Consider the following 19,129-nt stretch of genomic DNA (forward strand, 5'->3'; position numbering starts at 1 on the left):
AGCAGAAACATCGCAGACACCAAGCAAGTTTCCATGAGAAAGTGCATGTAAGTACAGTACAATATAAGGTGGTTAAAAAGGTCAAATGTTGACGTTAGTAATGTATCCAGAAATGTACACGTTTGTTTACTTGCTTCTTACACGCAATTATGTTAACGAATTACGCGATTTTCTTTTACGACAGTGTTCGTTTTGGTAAATGACATGTGAACTGCATAACCAATTATACCATGCTATTTCAGCCACTTTATTACAGTCTCTGCAGTCTAATTGCTGTTCCAGACACGACAAAGGCTTGGCGTGATGCATTTGCTACATTTTTTGGTAGCTGTGCCATCTACAATATGTCACAGGTGATGTCCAAGAAAGTTTTACTGAAAAATTGGCACTGCGGTTTCCCTAATTTCAGCAGAATCTGACAGAGGCGGTGCAATTTCTCCATTACTTGACCTCTATCTATGTAAAATATTTATGTTCAGAAAAGAGGGCAGAACTGATACGGTCAGGATACGATTAAGGTGAAGCTTGTTGTCGGTTTCCAGGTTACTAATTCAAAATTGGTAAACTTTTTCGGTAAAATCGGTAAACTTTAAGATAAATTGGGTGAATAAGTAACTGTGTACAGCATGTAACCAACTTCATCTGCAAACAAGTAACTGCATAAGAAACCACATGGCATGTGATGAAACTTCTGTTTTGAATATAAGTAACTAGGGAACCGGCAACCAGATTCACGCCGGTTATGATATGCTCTTTTACGATGACAATAATTGATCATGTATTCAATAACTTTAAAATAGAAATCGACATTTGCATGAACTGTCCGCTGACATTTTAGTTCTCACGCTTTTTGGATTAACGTTGATGAAAGGATTAAATTTGGAATTGTGATAAAGCAATTTATCTATAAGAACTATGATGTCTGAAAACTTTTGATGGAAAAATTTCCCTGAAATCCAGCTATAATAAGTATATGTATTAATCCCAAAAAAGCTCTTTTGCTTGACTTAATTACCAGTAACTACATACCATATCTTCGAAGGTATAACTAAGCAATACTTGCCGGGAAAGAAAATCCGCTTGGTTTGTATGACGAGTAAAAGATTTCGGATTGTGACAACAAGCAGATGTTGATTTGATCATAAGATTTGTGCTGTTTAAAAACGATATTTGTGTTTTACAGAAACATTAGTCGAGTTTACACCCTTTGGCCCGTGCACCTTTCTTGTGTCACTCACACGCTTTTTTGGCATAGTAAGACAGGATGGGTGTATGCCATTAAGCGATCCAGTATATTGCTTTGAGATTTACGCAAGCCTGGTTGATCAGTTGTGGTCTATGTTTGATATCGTTAAGTTTTGATCTTGTACTATACTACTACTGTATACATAAAATATACGACTTTTACAAATATTAATCTACCCACATGTAAAAAAGATTTAACCGATTATTACATAACTGTTGCAAAGTCTAGCGGAAACTAACACAGCCCAAAATTAATAGAAACATGTCAGAATCAGGAGAAATTAGTCTTCCCATCTGCATTTTGACGTTTGCGTTTTGCGTGCTCCGTGACTAACTATAGACTCGTGCGTCGGTATCTTGCATCGTGACGCTATAGTGGTCTATAAAACCGGCATTCGAGCGTAAAAACGTGCAAAGTAGTCGTTTCCGTAATGACGCAATTGGGGCCAATTGAAAACGATATGTAGACCGGACCCAGTTGACATTTACCAATTTAATTAACCGATTTTTGAGACAAATCATCACGCCGTACAGAGTAGGGTTTACCAATCTACTTATATGCAAGAATTATCATATATACCATGCTAATCTATCTATAATTTTACTTTAAATCTTTTAAGTATTGAAAGAAAGCTTGCTCGTAATTCCTGCGTGCTTCCGTTAGAAAATTCCGGATCATAAAGTAATTTGTCGGTTAAACTTAACACGCTGCCCATTCCGACAATGTCAATCGGCAACTGTAATGTTCGGCAGTTTAATTTTATTTAAACTTTTTTACTCTGGCGTAAAAGTAAAAGCAAACTCGGAATCTTAAAAACTTTAGGTTGTTTGAAGAAAATACAATATAATAAATTGTCTGCAAGGCTTGGTAAGACAAGAAAATAAAAGTGAAGTTTTCAAAAGAGGTGTCATGAAATATTCCTTTCGAGATGTGTTGTTATTGTTTTAATACATGTGTTCATACATTGCACAAATATCTTCACGTTTGGGATTATTTTAACCATGTTACATAGGCTTGTGCTTTAGGCTCAGCATTCTGGCTGGAAGATATGCATATGACGTATATCTACCTACAATTATACATGCTGTATTTATACTGTACTCAAGCTTTTATATATTTGACACGTATTTGCCTTTTACAGCAGCTTCACATTTTAACGGTTTTTAAATCTTATATTTATTCAGTGCGTGTGCTTTACATTTGTTGAAATAACCAGTTTTAACACCTTTTATCTGCCGTAACGGTTGTTAATTACTATATCAGATAGTACTATAACTATAGCCGGTAATATATCAGAAAGTTGAGAGTAAATTGATTTAAGACTTAATTACGATTTAACGATTATATATGTGATTATTATTCGTAATTATATGTGATTTGTTTCTTCAAGTCGTTTTTGACCATTTTAGGTCGATGTTGGATCTCGGCTACGATACCCTAAAGCCAATGATTGGCTAATAGCCGCATTATTTCGACCAGACTACACTACGCTGCAAGCCTAGCAATACTGTCACTTCAATGCAAATGTGTAACCGCAGCTCACAACACAGTGTTGCCAACCACTTGGTGTTGACAAAGAGTAATTGAAGCTCTATCATGCATAAGGACTCATTTCTATCACCTCACAAGGCGTGAAACGTTGTTCGTTTTAGTTCGAACCTAAATTAACTTGTTGGACGTTTATCGTTGGGGGACAAGGTCGGTTTGACCTTGGCCTGTGTCGTTTTTACAAACGGTTTTACTGTATGTGACACAAAGAAAACGTTAGATACGTTTCCTATATGAATTGGTTTATTTTTTATCTTGACCCTATGACAATTTATGACTGCATAGTGAGAGGCTATCAACAACAGGCGGAACAGGGAAGATTAAAGGTCTTTTATACAGGACAAGCCGAATGATGACCGATAAACATAGATACTACCATTAAACCACAACAAAAAAGGCGTCTATGAAGTTAGGACGCAAAATAAACAAACGCACAAACATTTGGCAGTTTTTACCCCGACCAAAAGTCAAGCACATAAAACATTGTCAATATAATGAAATAATTAACGTATTTGATCGTGAAATATTTTATGGCCCCATCTTCGATGATATTGGTGTGCATTTAAGGACGTACCGGCAGATCTTACAAAGCACTGCAAAATAAATGAGACCTCGATTAAAACCTGCCAGGCTATAACTAACTAAATGGTCAAGTGGTACGTGTTTGTATGCATGGATGAATGTAATAAAGTATTAAAAAATAAAAAAAAGATCACAAAACACTGTGTAACTTACATTGTCGTCTTCTGTCAAAAGGACATCTATCTCTTGACCTGGTGAGTACGTTATATCTGCAGTATGGAGTGCAGTCGAACTACAAAGTACGGTAAACAATTATAACAAAAATTTTCGCGTTAGCAAAATTATCTCATGTTTTTAATCTTTTATGAAACTTTCTGTCCTTAGATTATAACCTGTTTTTCACAATTCATATCGCTTTGTCATGGATATTAACTGTGCGGAGCGAAAGGTTATACCAACCCTTATACATCGAATAACTACAAAACTAAGCATATGTGCTCACAATAATTAAATAAATTGGAAAAAGTAGAAAAATGCAAGAAATTAAAACGTGCAGAATGTTTAAAGTGTACAATTTTGTTATAGCCTACTGTATACGATGGTCAGTTAGTACGACCACCAAACCACAATTAACTTCTAATCAAACAGTATTAGTTAATTAGTTAATTTAATCTACTACGTTATTATCACCATCTAGTATATTAATAATTATTATTGCAAACAGCCAGGTCACGTTCTCGAATCATTATCTAAACTTACAATGATTCTCTTGCGCGGAGGTGTATTACTTGTAGATTTTTCAATGTTTGCTGCTGCCGTTGTTGCGAGTTCTTTTTCAAGATCTATGTTCACTTGTTGGGGAACTGCAAAGTACAATGCATTGCACTTTTAAGGGTGTCGGTTTGTCTCATATAAAGAAATGTTTCACAAAATACAAGCAAGTGGTTAATGATGAATCTCTTGCAACTCGCAGCCATCTCACTCACCTGCGTTGACTGACAAGACAAAGCAGAGAAATGCGAACGAGACAACGCAGGTCTTCATTCTTTCAATCGTTCACAAAACTTTCAAATATGTTTTAACAAAACTAAAATGGGTGACGTATTTACACACTGTCCAGCGCTAAGCAGGTCTGCCAAATTAGAATAAAAAAAATTAACATTTATTAGTCCTTAATGCATGTCCTTTTAAAACACATACACTGCTTGCAGGCAACGTAACACAACCATAAGCCAGTATGTTCATTGCTCAGGCTACAAACCGAAGTCAATTTACAACCCAAAGCAAAAATTTATATTATTTATTTCCGGCTATGCCGGATTTACCGAAACTTTTTTTACTTAAAACAAAATGATTGAACCCGCGATTGAAAAACAGGTTTGCTTACATGGTGACATAGTACATTGCTTGTTGACAGAAAAGACAAATTTAATATTGGCTAAAGCGGAGGATATAGATGTACATGTATGTTTTTCTGCAATACATGGAGAATAAACATATGCAATGCGTTTGCAAGACGGGTAGCACCTAGCAAATGCTGCTTGATGCGCGGGTAGTTTTGCCAGGTGCGCAAGCTCTCACGGCAAACCGTCATCCCAAAATCACCATGCTAGTGCTGGTGAATTGAAAGATAAACATAAATAAATAAAATTATTACTAGGTTAAATAAAATCATTAAGTTAAGTTAAGAGAATACTAAAAATCTCTGCGACATCCCGGTTTTAACACAGGGGAACTATAATGATCAGATCAGAGAAGCTCACAGAGAAAACGAACTGCACAAATAAAAACTGTTAACTCGAAAGCACTCACTACTCAACTAACCCAATTTTTCCGTGAAACGCGAGAGCAAAAAAAGCGGCGGGAATTTAATAATAATCAGCAGGAAAGCCGAGTACGGCATCATTGTGGCGCTGGTGACAAATGTGACTAAAGCACAACAATAATAAATTCCTACATAAATAAAGGTAGACACTATACTGTATATATGATAAACACAGTAAAATAAACAAATCATCACAACATGAAGATGCAGAACAATTGTGCAAGCTGCAAAGCACGTGAACATGTAAGCGAGCACATGTAACAAGCAAAAACACGAAACGATAGATTAGAGGGTATAAACAACTATTGGATAAATCAAGGTGTAACAACTAAAAGTGTTCAAACAAAACCGTAAATATTTTGTGAAGTCTCCTCACATTTGTTACACAGACAATAACCAATTTCATGGTAAATAAAGTTGGCTTTGACAGCAACGTCGACATATGCTATCGTATTCAACTTGTTATACTTTAACTATTTTTCTCTACTTATGTTCTGTTAAATAACTAAAAAAAGATAACCATGTTTGAAAATCATTTAAGTTACATAACTTCAGTCTACTTCAAAACTTTCTTCCACTGCCACTGCTATATAATTCTTGTATTTAAGACAACTTGAAAAATAACCCTGAGTTTTACATATGCTGCTCTACAATTCAGTTCCAGCTATATTAAGTCATCTGCAGCTTGCGTTTTTGTTGTTATTACCGTAAGGTATTTGCCTATCTCCCTACGTTTGCCTAATTAAGCTTGAAATAGCCTATCGCACTCGTCATAAAACAATAATCATCGCTGGTTTTAGCACTATTTTATAGGATTTTTTATGCTTCAAAATTTAAATTGGTTGTTTTTGTCACGGCATGAACTGCTCTCAACCATCCAATAACATTATACTATAGAGTAGTTAAAGGTTGTATATGATAGGATATGCTTTATAGCGTTTATATATGTGCCTGTCCAAACGATTTCACAAGTTCTTTTCATTTGACATTTCACTACAGATCAAGCTTTATAGCTTTTATTAGGTGTCATTTAACTTTCGTTAATGTGCTTATAGGTCGCATGCAGTGCCCAACAACTTTTACAACAATGCATAAAAGAAGTTTTTCGAAATTTAATAAGTTCGAAAGTTGATTGGTCAAAGCTATTAACTTATACGCGTATTATTGGGCTGATTGTAAATGATTAATGGATTAAGCAGCCGTCAAATTAAACTATGTTAACAAACTTAAAAACGCTTCTCGGACCCCATTTGAGAACCACCACTGCTCTTTGCATTTGTAATTAAGTTGCTTTTACTCGTGGTTTCCATCGATGATGACAGATCCACCGAATCGAACAACGACTCGATCATTCGCTCTGCGCAATTTAATCTTAACATTCTTTCAATTTCTCTTTGAAGGGTATACACTTGCATTCTTTTTGAGCAACACTTAATTGGAGGAAACCATGTTTATTTTCGTTTTTGAATAACACACTACAATCCAGAAAAACGTCTGGATGCAAAATCCACACAAATGATTCCAAGTTACAAAAGATATTTTTAACAAAGCCAGTTACACTAACGCAATTAAATAATATGGTAAATGCATTATAATCGCTGATATAATAAATTTGTTTCAACTTAAGTAACTTAAGTTTGTTTCAAAACTTCTTCTCTGAATAAAAGAGTCAGCCCGACCAATAAGACGTCAATCTGCAAAGTTTCTGTTGGCAAAGCCTGCAATCTGCAAAATGACAAACAATGGCTTTTGGAACTATTGAATTTTCATAAAAATAGATAACAATGGAAAACATAAGGAATGGGTCGGCTATATACAAAAGTATATAGGTTATTGTTCGACCGGATCCAGGTTTTTCACAAAGCCCGGTACATGCGATTAGTCCGGCAGGTTGGTTTCAAATGACATTCGTCACCTGTACACTACCATCTAATTAGATTTTGTACAGGACATGTAACTAAACGGGAATATTGCCCTTGGGAGGTTGTACGCTTTTTAGCCGAATATTTTCCAGAGCCACCCTGCACGTTGTAATACCGTATACGTTGTTTTAGTATTTGATCCACCACTTGTCAATCAAGCAGAGATTTAAAATCGAGGGCTTGGGACACTGCCGGGAAGTTACACCACAGAAAAGACCGTTCTATGACAAAAGTGACATTGTCACGGTCCTTACCATAATTATGCTTAAAGCACAAAACTTGCTGGCAAATTGTGCCGGATATTTTTCAAACTTGAATACAATAAAATTTCTAAAAATTGGCAAAATTTTTGTTTTTATAAAAAGTATTGTGTACACTTACCTTTACGCCAGGAATATGGGAAAACTTGGCAACTGAAATAGTAATTCCCTCCTCGAAGCGTGATACAAAAGTATTTTCGACATTTCGTATTCTGAAGATAAACTTTGTATTTATATATATTCATAAATGTATAGAATGCAACAAACGAACAATAGTTTCGTGGTAAGAGCGTCAATAAACAAAGACAAATTCAAAGAATTTGTTTCCTGTTTCGATTTATTTTTATGTTTCTGTTATTTTATGAAGTAAGTGATTGGATACAAAACGAACACGAATGATCAAGTCCAAGCCATGTTAATCACAACAGAAATAAGAGCCAACAAGCTATTGTTTACCTTACTTTGGCCAGCTACATTTCTTTTCTGTCCTGTCAATTAAAACAATTGGAGTTTAATAGATGAATGTAAACTGGCATACTGCTCCATGCTTTTTAGGCATGATGTACACGATAGTTCAGTGTTACCTATGTGAAGGAGCAGCAGGAAGGCAACCAACAGCACCATAAAAGTTTTCATCTTGCTTCAAATATTTGTTGTAAAAAAAGTTTTTCGAAATAATCAGCTAAAAACAACAAAGTCTAGCGGCAAAACACTAAATAGGTATTTTTAGCTAGTTAGTTAGCAATACCGTGCATTAAAATACATTCGCAGAATGGTTTATTTTTTGAATAAAATACAATAATCTTATTTATTGCTTGTGAATTACTCAGCTGCTACAAATCTGCCTCAAAATATTTTCGTGTCCCTACAGCAGTTAATTTGTTAAGTTATCAACCGTTTGCTCTTAAAAAAATGACAGCAAGTTTCCATTTACCCAGTCTCTCTCTATCCTACTCTATGCAGACTTCTTTTCAACCACAGGGAAATCCGTTAAAAGAATAGACAGAAGGAAGCAATACCAATCTCTTATCATCTGCCTGTCGTTCTGCATCGGCAAAAGGCCATCGTGGTAAATGTTATCGCTAGCTCAAATAAAAGCTTCCCTACCAATAGCTATTACTAGCAAACAACTTTTAGACAACAGCCTAACAAAAAAACAAAAGAATTTCACCAATAACTAAACTTTAAAGAACACACATTTGCAAAGTCCCTTATACGTGCCAAGGCGAAAGAAATCTGAATTGTGCACAGAAATTTGACTAGAAGTACAACATGATAAGATTTGTTTGGATTTTTTTCTGTCTTATGTCTTGGTCGATCACGGCAAGGACAACCAGGCGATTGGAGACGACCTGTAGAAGACAAGTTAAAACTTTCCCGTCATCTATACGTTCGCTTTCTTTCCTTGTATGCTTAATCCATTGTTATCACAGTTATGTTAAAAGGAAAGTTATCAAAGGAGTGACGTACACCCTCATTACGTTTCAAAAGTAGCTTCTGGAAAGAATGGACCCATAAAGAACTTGAGTTTAAACCTACATCCTGCCCAACATCTTCATAACTTCACGTCGTCCAGTTAAGCATGTCGTGGGTAGCTTAACACTCAGTGAGTAGTTAGTAGCAAAAGAAGTCAATTATACATCCGACATTGCAATCATTTTTCACACGTAAACGAGAAGTTTTATGAGGCCCTTATGTTGGTTTAAAAGTTGGTCTTATGTTTGTGCTTTACACTCTTATAAATGTAAGCACTCTGACTGAAATTTTAACAAAATTTCCCAGAAAACATATTTATTCGTTATTGTGCACCTTGTTTCTTTGACGACCCTATGGTCTCTCTAAAAACGTTCAGTAATTAGTTTCCCACGATTACTCCCTATATGCAATGTGATGGCTTGAGAATTCTGTTTAGTCGGTTTTGTCTTTCTCCGATTTCTGGGTCGTAAACGATTTTACGCTTGGGATTTGAGATGTAACCACAGCTGTAAACTAGGATTGAAAGTTTATTTGTTAAATGCTTGTAAAAGAAAGTTCTTTAATTACTTATCAGGGTAGTGTGGTTATTGCTATAATACAAGCCCAAGACACTTTTAAGAAAAAACACGTTCTTCTTTGGTGGAATCTCGGTATGTTATGCTTCGTCACGTGAAGTTTGTATAAACGGATCGTCCGCAAATAGACCACTGCCGATGAAATTGCAGAGAAAATAACGACAAATCAAGCAATCTCCTGCGTATAATAAAAATAAAACTAACAGTGTAATATGTTCTTTATTGGCATTGCCTTGCGGTTAACAGGATGCACAGTTTGAATCAAAATCGAAAGCAGAATACTTCAACAGATATTTACAAAAAATAGCTTAACAGTTGTAATCGTGCTGAATACAATGCATTACTTTACTACAACATTGTTAAATTTATTTTTTAGTACTGTTTTACTTGATTTTGTTCCAGGAAATAAACTACAACCCTTCGTGAATTTTCCTCTGGATTTCTGATGACAGTAACCGGCGTCTTTACAGGTCTGAAAAATATGAGGTTATAAGATAAAGGACAGCACGAGGTATAGATATATTCTGCAGCAGACTATAGCGTGCGAACAATTTCGTATAAAAATTGTTATTTTACCATTTTTGAAAGTCGCATGCTGTTGCTCTGTGAATCTGAAGTAAATAATGAAAACGTTTAAATTTTGGTCATATTTCAACAAAGACTAACCCATATGCTTACTTTGCTCAGTCCGAGGATAAAGCTTCGAATATCATATATCATAAGTATATTGATATAAATAATAGTAATACCATCGTAAAAATTAGGAATTGTGTGAACGTCGCCGTTTTTAAGCGTTTTCACCAAACGGAACTTTTTTTTTGTTTTTTTCCCCGAAAGTTTCTTTTTTGACAAAAAATACAAAAAGGATATAAGTGATTATTCTAATATTTGCTACCGAGAACACAGTTTCTAATCTTGTTGTGCCCATCGAAAGTTCAAATAATTAGTGCAGGGGCCCTTAATAATATGTCGCGCATATATAGGTGGTGTCACTGGAATGTTTCTGTTTTCTATTTGTTTCATTAAAATTGTAAACGCAAATAAGTTATACATACAAAATAGAAAACTTTCTTTGCTAAATAATTCCTGTTATTACATCAATTAAGAAACACGTATAAATATGTCTTGCTGGACATAGACTTCGAATATAGCCAACTGTACAACGATAAGGACCTTTCCGCCTTCACAAATTTGTTTCTTTGTTCGTTTTATTATGACGTCATATGTTTAGGCTCGGATCAGACTCGCAAGGGCCCCAAGTTTGCTTAAAAAAATACCCTGGTACAAATGCGTTGCATAAATTTTCGTTCATCGCTGTGTTTATTATCTAACATGGAATATTCTTCTTTTTCAATACGTACCAACAAAGTAAAAACATATTGCTACTACGAAGCAAACGATGACAAATTTCATGGTAATCCGCCAGCAGAGCTTTGGCTTTGACTTTGACTTTCCAATGATCAACAGAAGTTACTCCAGTTATGCCGTTATAACTTATAACTAGGGCAACCAAAAGTCAATATGGTCAATTTTTTTTTACCTGCTCAGAATGCTATGAAACAAGCACAAAACAAATTTCAGCTTTGTACGACGTGTGGTATAGAAGTTATTAGGTCAGATAAAGTCAAAATGTTACGTTAGGTCAAAATACGGTCAAATTGTTTCGTTAGGTCTTTTTTTTAGGTCAAAATCTATTAAACTTGTAATTTTGTAACCATTTTGTAATATTATTCTTCCGTTTTTCTCTTTTCTTGTACCGCAAACAATTCCAGTCCCGCAAATTTTACTTAGAACCCAAGCCACAAAGAGAGGGAAGGCTTTTCAGCGCGTTTAGTGACGTCACGATGTGACGTCATTGCATTTGAAACTGCAAGTTGTCAATCTTAATACGCAGAAACGAAAAAAAAGTCAACACTAGAAAAGCATTTTGTCATTTTTAAATGCAGCTTTAGATTAGAAAGTTGCTGTAGACAGTGTAGAGACTATCAGTATAGCGTTTTTCAAAATGAGGTCAAAATTTAAACTTTTTAGGTCAAAATAAGGTCAAAATGTAGACTTTTTAGGTCAAAATGAGGTCAAAATTTGCAAATTTTAAGGTCAAAATTTAAAATTTTTAGGTCAAAAAACTGGTTGCCCTACTTATAACTTCACTTTATTGTTGTTCTGTTAAAATATGATAAACCTGAAGTATGTAAACCATATAATATGATTAAATCTAATCTAGCCTATACTTTAAATCTTCCAACAAGTGCTACAGATGTATTCTTTAAAAAGTTCAAAATTTTTAGCATGCTGAATAAACTGCATTTCAATTCCATCTGTGTTGTATTATACACGGCTATACATAAGATGCAAAAGATACATCTTTCCAATTAAGCTTATACACCCTTTTATAGTTTTTAAAACCATAATTACTTCATGCTAAAGTCACTTTTAGTGGCCTCATTTAAGTTCGTTGCAGGATATTTTAAGTCGTTTTGTCATTGCATGAACTGCCCTCAGCAAATCATTAAGCGTTTACAGCTGTGCGTAAAAGTGTTTGTGCAATCGATCTTTTACCCGAGTTTTTCATTTTGACGTTTACCAAGATCAAACAGGTTCATTAATACCATATTATTGTGTTTTTGCAGAACTTTAAAACAATGTTCGACAGCTCTTAACAACATTTAGTAACGTAACATAAGTTGTTTTTTATTAGAATATCAAGCAACTAATTACATTTTTCCGTCGTTTCTGTTTCACACTACTTTTGTATGCACTGTTGCTGTTGTTTTAATGGATGATTTTATTCTCTTCATGCATTGGTTTATTTCACCTCTTCGCGTACTATCACTAATTGTCGCTAAATATCTCAAAGCTTACGCAACCGAGGTTGATCGCATTCGATGTTACGCGTCCGCCTTCTATATTGGCTACCTCAATTACATTATCGGAGTTACATTTACTTCCGGCCAAAGCCGCAGCATGGCCAGTATCCATTATTATATGTGCAAGATTGAAGCAAGAACCTTTTTGTGGAAATACATTGCAATGATCCACTATGCAGATACCGTTATTCGACTTTCTATGGTGTAGTTATCCTGAAAACCCGCTGATACATTTTGTGTGTATTAGATTAACGAGTCTTTATCAATTATACCTACACGCAACACAATACAATGGTGTTTTTATCCATGTTCGTGATGTTTGATGGCTGGGTGCCCTGTAAAAATCCTGTCTCAGTGCTTAACAGGTTCCGCGATTCAGCGTAAATGTGGAATTCGTTTGACAACGTGAAAATCGACAGAATCTTTTGCTGCAAATCAAACCATCATTTCACTAAAGTTAAATGAGGTCATACAATTAAAAGCGTCTGTCGGTGTCCGACTTATTTTCCTTAAATGGAAGTGACAAATGGTTGCAGTCAATACCTGGAAGGTGGAAACCCATAAAAGGAATAGCTAAATTGTTCTATCTCATTTCTGGGAGTTGCGTTCATTTCGTGTTTGGTAATTGTTCGTTAAATGCTAATTTAAAAGAGCTTTGCCTTCGTCGTGTTGCCAATTAGTTAAGGTCTTGAAATTATTATGTTGTCTGTCAATGAAATATCAGTGTGAGTTGATGACGTAAATTATTATGCAATTGTCGTTATTACGTCACTTACAAGACTGAAATGCATGAAATAGAATGCTTTCAAAATTTTGCAAGTTGGGCAAAGTCCTTCAAACTGCCGTGTAGGCTACAGTATACATGATGCGGTAGCATGCGTAACACATACATTTCATAACCAGTTTAAGCAAATACCTTTGTTCTGCATTGTTTTAACATAAAAAATTATAATATTTTTAAGCAAAAGTCTAGACAACGTGACACGTAATAATGCTCGTTTTGAACCCATTCCATTTTCAAATCAGCATTGGATGTATCAGTTGCTAAAACCTTTTTTGCGATTTTCAGCAACTTTTACGTAATGTATATGCTTAATCAACATTTCGCCAAATATGTCGAATATATCTTGCTAAATATTTCTGCATTCTTCTTCCTGATAAAATAGTCAATTAATTATTCCAGCCTTTTTCTGCGTTCAGACAATATATCATGTCACTCGATAAACGGTATATTTAGATCGGGCGTTAGGTTATAAGGATTAATATGCATAAAGAGTGGTATTTCTGAACTGGTAAAAAAGTGGTTTTTACTTGTAGTCTGAGCAATGAATATACAGGCTTACGCTTGTGTTACATTGTTTGCAATACAAACGTTTCAAATATTGGAAAGGGTGAAAATGTTGAAAGTTTCTTTTTAATTTTTCAGTAATTTTTTGCTAAAAAGCAAAAAAAGATATTGTATGTTTTAATTTTGTTATATTGTATTTGAAAGTTTTGTGAACGATCGAAAGAATGAAGACCTGCGTTATCTTGTTCGCATTTCTCTGCTTTGTCTTGTCAGTCAACGCAGGTGAGTGAGATGGCTGCGAGTTGCAAGCGATTCATCCTTAACCACCAGCTTGTATTTTGTAAAACGTCCGTTTTTAAGACATCGGTGTAAGTACAACATATACCTTTGCAGTTCCCGCATCCCAAGAAAACAAAGATTCTGTAAATGAACTTGTAACAGCGATTGCAAGCGTTCAACAGCCTGTCACCTCTCGCAAGAGAATCATAGTAAGTTAAAAACAGAATACGAAAACTTTTATGAATACATTGGATGATGAAGATATGGTTTAAATTTAGTTGTTTTTCACTTATGATACGATAAAGGTTGGTTAAAAGCCAAGTTCATTATCACTTTATCGGCGAGTTGTGGCAACACAAAGATTAAAAGGGATTTAATAAAAATAATAGGAACGGTTCAGTTAAAAAAACAGTTAAGGTATAAACGAGAAAATATCCACAAGGGCCGGAACCGCGGCTACTACAGCTACTAAAAAGATAGTCAACACGACAACACGAAAACTACCAGAGTACGGGCACTGAGACAATCAGAATCAAGCTCTAAGTCAGTACAGAACTAAAAACACCCTCCATTTTCAGGACCAACGCTAGTAAACATCTAAAAGCCAATGCAGCAGTCTGGAATACTGGGCATGTAGCGATAAGAAAGACGGAGAATGTTCAAAGCGTGTGTGGTGCACAAACTGCATCTTAAATAGGTAAGGGTGACAAAGGCTAAAACAAAGGTGGGAACGGTAAACCTAAAAACGTAATAAAATTTTTTAAAAGGTACAAACAACCACAAACGATTACACAGAAGTATCAGAAACACATTAAACTACAAACAAACCATTCCCGTGGTAGTTTCCGTCACGTCGTCGCTCTAGATGTCCCAAAATGCTCGTTTCACTTATAGTAACATAAAGTGATTTTAATTGTTAATGTTTATTAGTTTTTAATCTTATAACTATGAATAGTTGAGTTTTTTGAAGCTGAAAATACAGAAATAAAAAGTGCGCTATAAATCGTTGAAACATTAAGCGTAGTAAAGTATAAAAGGTCGAAACTGGAGATACTTTTGCTGATGGAAAAAATCTTGATAAAAAGTTCTGATATACTTTGCAGCTCGACTGCACTCCATATTGCAGATACAACGTGTTCACCAGGTCAAAGGTTAGCTGTCCAGCTTATAAAAGACGGCAATGTAAGGTTTTTGTGGCTTTTTGAAAGCTTTTATTACTTTTTAAAATACTTAGAAATTTATACGTATATACATTTGATGATGCGGTAACTTCACTGTTGTGGTGTTTGATGGAAAATGTTTGACGGTTTGATGGATGTTTGTTGTTAATAGAAAATTCTGCAATTGCACATGCGGAGTGACCTAAGATGCAAAATGCAGTTTATTACTAATAAAACAATCCATGTTGTTCAGCTAATTCCAAATTAATTTTCAGTGGTTTGTCTGGTCTGTCGATACGTCCTCAACTGCGGAACAGCATCATCAAAGATTGGACCTTAAATCATTTTACAATCACAAATATCATTTCATGCAATTGATCATTGTTTATGTGCTTGTCGTATCTGGCCAGCATGTATAGGAAAACTTGCAAATGTTTGTGTGTTTGTTCGAATCAAGTTAGTACTTCATACTCGTAACTATATGTGTCATACTCGCTATTTTGTGGCTTACCGTTTCAATGTACTTGAGTGTCAGCCATGAAGCAGCTTGACCTGGTTTATGTAAACTTTGCCTTCATTTTGCATAGTTTTGCAAAAAAAGCTACGATTGGTAGTTACCTTATTTTGTTGTAAAAATCTTTTTTTAATGTTTTTTGTTTAACGTCGAGCCATGTAGCAAGTTTGCCGGTTTTGTCAATTTTGAATGCATGTTGGCGTAATGAGCGAATTTATCTTTCAAACATAAAAAAGAATTAGAGTATGGTGATAGATTGATATGCCTTACTTTACCGTATATGCAAATTGTAACTGAGACGTATATATACAGTATATTTGCATGGTAGCTTTGTAACTACTGTATACATAACTGTATAAAAAAATCGATAAAATTCTTTAATGACTCGACTTCAAAACTTAACTTATAAAAATGGTAAATGTTAACTGGGTTTGATCAGCACGTCGTATTTAGTCAGTCTCATTTTGTTAAAACGCGAACGACAACTTTTATGTCTTTCTATCAGTCCTAATGTCAGTTATACATCGTTGATCACGACGGAAGACAACGCCAAAGTTGATTGCTGTTTGTCACGGAATATAAATGGCAAGATTGATATTTAAAGAAGCTGACAGCACGTTTGATCTTCGGCAGTGTAGCAATTGTCTGTTGTTGTTTGTTCATTTTCCATTTTATTAATTCGTTTCACATATTTGTCTATCGCTTCAATTTTGTGTAGACTATTGGTTCGTAAGTTTGCCTTCTTTAAAAAGTATTTTCAATTATCAGACGTGATTGCATGACTAAATTGCTTAATCACAACTCCATATTAATCCCTTTAACCCAACGCTGACCCTAAACGGCGTGAGGAATGAAATGCTCAAACCAGTAAAATGAAATGTCAGCAAAGATTTCATGCACTTGTCAATTCCTATTTTGTTATTGTTTTAAACATGGTTAATTATTGCCGTCGTAAAAAAGGCATGTCATGATGGTGTAACAGTTTTTCTTTCCATACTGAACAGACATGTTCTATTTAAAATATGGATGTTAAGTAATGGAAAATTTTAAGTGAGGTTACTTTTCTCTGTGTAGAAATGAATCAATGCAATGCTTTCGTTCAGTATATCAAACGTGATACCGGCGACACAGCTCGTAAGAAAATACATTCAAAAAATTATAAACGGCATTCTAAATACATCTTTCAAGGAACTACTTGCTCACAAGCGGCGCTTTTACTCGTAAATTCTGTCCGAGCTACTCCGAAGTAAGTAGTTCTCGCAAGTTAATTGGAGTTACGTTACTGAGAGTATTTACAAGTTCTTCAGACCACTCTTAAACGCATCGCCAGACGAAGTCTTTTGGTTTCTGTAAATGACATACGTCATAGGGCAATGGCAGAACATGTTGCATTCCCACGTGAAGTCTTAACGAAAAAATGAAAGGAAATTTTTAAATAATTTACTTTACCTGCTGTTGCGTAATTAATTGCAGAATATTGACTTAGCAAAAAGAGAAATTATTCTTACTCATACAAAGACGCTTTCAACAGTAACTTTTAAAGTTTCATCAGACAGAGCGTATAGGCTGCTGCAATATCACTGTATGCGTATTATATAATATTTGCTGCAAGTACAACTATGAATACTTGAACACGTTGGTGAGACAAACCAAGGAAGCATTATGTAGCTATAGAATTAGGGCGCAAAGTGCTAGCAATCTTTATTAAAGGTGCGTGACAAAGTCCACAATGCCAACTAAGAACTCCACGAACAATTCAACGAATTTTGTGATCTTGTTAAAATTGTAACACAACGGCAAAATCCCTTGCAAATATACACACTAAATGTAGACAAGCGTATCATTTCAGGGAATTAATAAATCAAATGAATGCATTTATTTCTCTGAAGCAGTCAGGTCATTTCAAAGATTGTTGAAAAATTGTAAAATGTTTGGCGAAACAATTTGGCTATAGCCATTTGATAAAACCAAGAAATGTGCTTTTATCCGAAAGTTTGGCTGCTGTCTGGCTGTTACTTACAAAAGAGTTTGTTAGTTTTCAATCCATGAAAAAGATTATCCTCTGTTCTCACGTAAAACTTAAATATACACCGAAATATGAAAATTACAACAGGAAGGGCCCGTCGATAAATTTGAACAAAACGTACCTAATTTCATCAATAACACCGATCGTAAATGGTTAACAGTAGTTTACATAAAACAATCGGCTTCACATTTTTTATTCCAATTCGTTTTGAAGCGAAAATCAAACAGTGCACTCTCGCATAAACCGTGTACAAAAGCGACAACACCTGCAAGTGACCAGAACCTGTAACACATAACGCCAAGGCACGTGTATAATAAATTCAAGTTTTAAAGTCAAGCTTTCTTGTGAATTATAAAGACAAATATTTTGCTTAGACATAAAGCGATAAAATGCTTAGTTTGTGGTATAGGAAGCTTCGATCAGCCACCATTTATATGGATTTTCATCAAAATGGCGGGTTATATGCATGCAGACGTTGATAACTGTTTAATATTATACGACACGTTTTTCGGTTACAGTTATATAAGAGTTAAGTTAAGAATTTTTTGGCAACCTAATGTTTTTATCATAAAATATTATTTAGAAAGACGACAAACATATATATTTCAAAAGCTAAATTAAATTTATTTTACCGTACACGCTGTGGTTGCTTAAATTTATACTTTTTTAAGCGAGTTTAAAGAGTATTTGATAACGACAGAAAATATGAATTGAAATGACATTTCACGACATAAGAACGCATTTGACAATGCCAGACACATTTTATAAAAAGCTGCTTATAATGCAACACAATTGCCGGAACTATAATATGCATATACAGAGATAAAAGGTTCTATCTCGCACGGAAGGACACCACGATATATCTGAGTTCATTTAGCATATTTTCGTTGCCACAAACGTTTTATCTGCATGCACGCAAACCAGTGTTGTCAGTTTGCCAATTTCGTTATTGCCTCCATGATATATTTGCATGTAATAAAGTGATGTTATAATGCCATCGTCGATAGAACGATGATAGAACAAACAAGTTTTTTTCTACAAACATTATGACGTATATAAAAGGTTTTTGTCAGAATTAAATCCCCATAGCACCCTCATGCGGCACTTGAAAAGTCAGCAAAGTAAAAGGAAGATAAAGTTACTTGGTTTTAAATGAACATATACATATATAAAATTTAAAGGCAATAGTGGTGGCTGGTGAAGTACACCAGGTAACCATTCCACAAGTATATATAAGAACTATAGGGTATGCAAGCATAAGCAAAACAGCGTTGTGTATTTGCTTTGTTTTAGGTGGAGCAGATTCTCTTGTCCTAATAATAGAAAATGTTTTTTTTTTCAAAAAGTGATTACTGACATCTAACCAGAAGTCGAAAATTATAGGCTCCCACAAAATGTCATTCAACCCGGTCATCGGGAGAACTGCGACGGATTTTTATCTCACAATGAAAAGCTTTTTCTCTTTTCAAATGTGAAAATGCCTCTGTGACTAAAGTCAGGATTTAGCTGCTTTAAAATAAAGATTTTTATCTATTTTTTAATTTATATGTACCTTATATGTTACAACCAAAGTTTTTATTTGTTTTTACTTTAAGTCGAGGTTTAAGTTTATACATATTCA

The 19,129-nt window shown here is 34.8% G+C and overlaps 1 protein-coding gene and 2 long non-coding RNA genes across 6 annotated transcripts; 1 reads left to right on the forward strand and 2 right to left on the reverse strand.

Moving 5' to 3' along the window:
* Positions 1-3,109: 3,109 nt before the first annotated feature.
* On the reverse strand, positions 3,110-4,444 carry LOC143465382 (uncharacterized). Its single transcript, XM_076963623.1, has 4 exons — positions 4,303-4,444; positions 4,076-4,179; positions 3,530-3,608; positions 3,110-3,387 (listed from the first exon to the last, which is right to left on the reverse strand). The coding sequence occupies exons 1-4, from the start codon at positions 4,358-4,360 to the stop codon at positions 3,323-3,325; spliced, it is 306 nt and encodes a 101-aa protein (XP_076819738.1). The 5' UTR covers positions 4,361-4,444; the 3' UTR covers positions 3,110-3,322.
* A 2,132-nt stretch (positions 4,445-6,576) lies between these two features.
* LOC143465166 (uncharacterized) lies at positions 6,577-11,429 on the reverse strand. 4 transcript variants are annotated; one of them, XR_013118589.1, is made up of 8 exons: positions 10,736-11,429; positions 9,951-9,985; positions 9,762-9,846; positions 7,908-9,552; positions 7,780-7,811; positions 7,445-7,535; positions 7,179-7,284; positions 6,577-6,866 (listed from the first exon to the last, which is right to left on the reverse strand). It is a non-coding gene; the product is annotated as an uncharacterized LOC143465166 (long non-coding RNA). The 4 variants fall into 4 exon arrangements; XR_013118588.1 differs by lacking the exon at positions 7,179-7,284; XR_013118590.1 differs by lacking the exons at positions 9,762-9,846; positions 9,951-9,985; positions 10,736-11,429 and having other exon boundaries at positions 7,908-8,220.
* A 2,245-nt stretch (positions 11,430-13,674) lies between these two features.
* LOC143465452 (uncharacterized) lies at positions 13,675-16,283 on the forward strand. Its single transcript, XR_013118621.1, has 4 exons — positions 13,675-13,811; positions 13,923-14,017; positions 14,912-14,990; positions 15,244-16,283. It is a non-coding gene; the product is annotated as an uncharacterized LOC143465452 (long non-coding RNA).
* Positions 16,284-19,129: the final 2,846 nt, after the last annotated feature.

This window comes from Clavelina lepadiformis, chromosome 7 (genome assembly GCF_947623445.1).
Source record: "Clavelina lepadiformis chromosome 7, kaClaLepa1.1, whole genome shotgun sequence".
Taxonomy (NCBI): Eukaryota; Metazoa; Chordata; class Ascidiacea; order Aplousobranchia; family Clavelinidae; genus Clavelina; species Clavelina lepadiformis.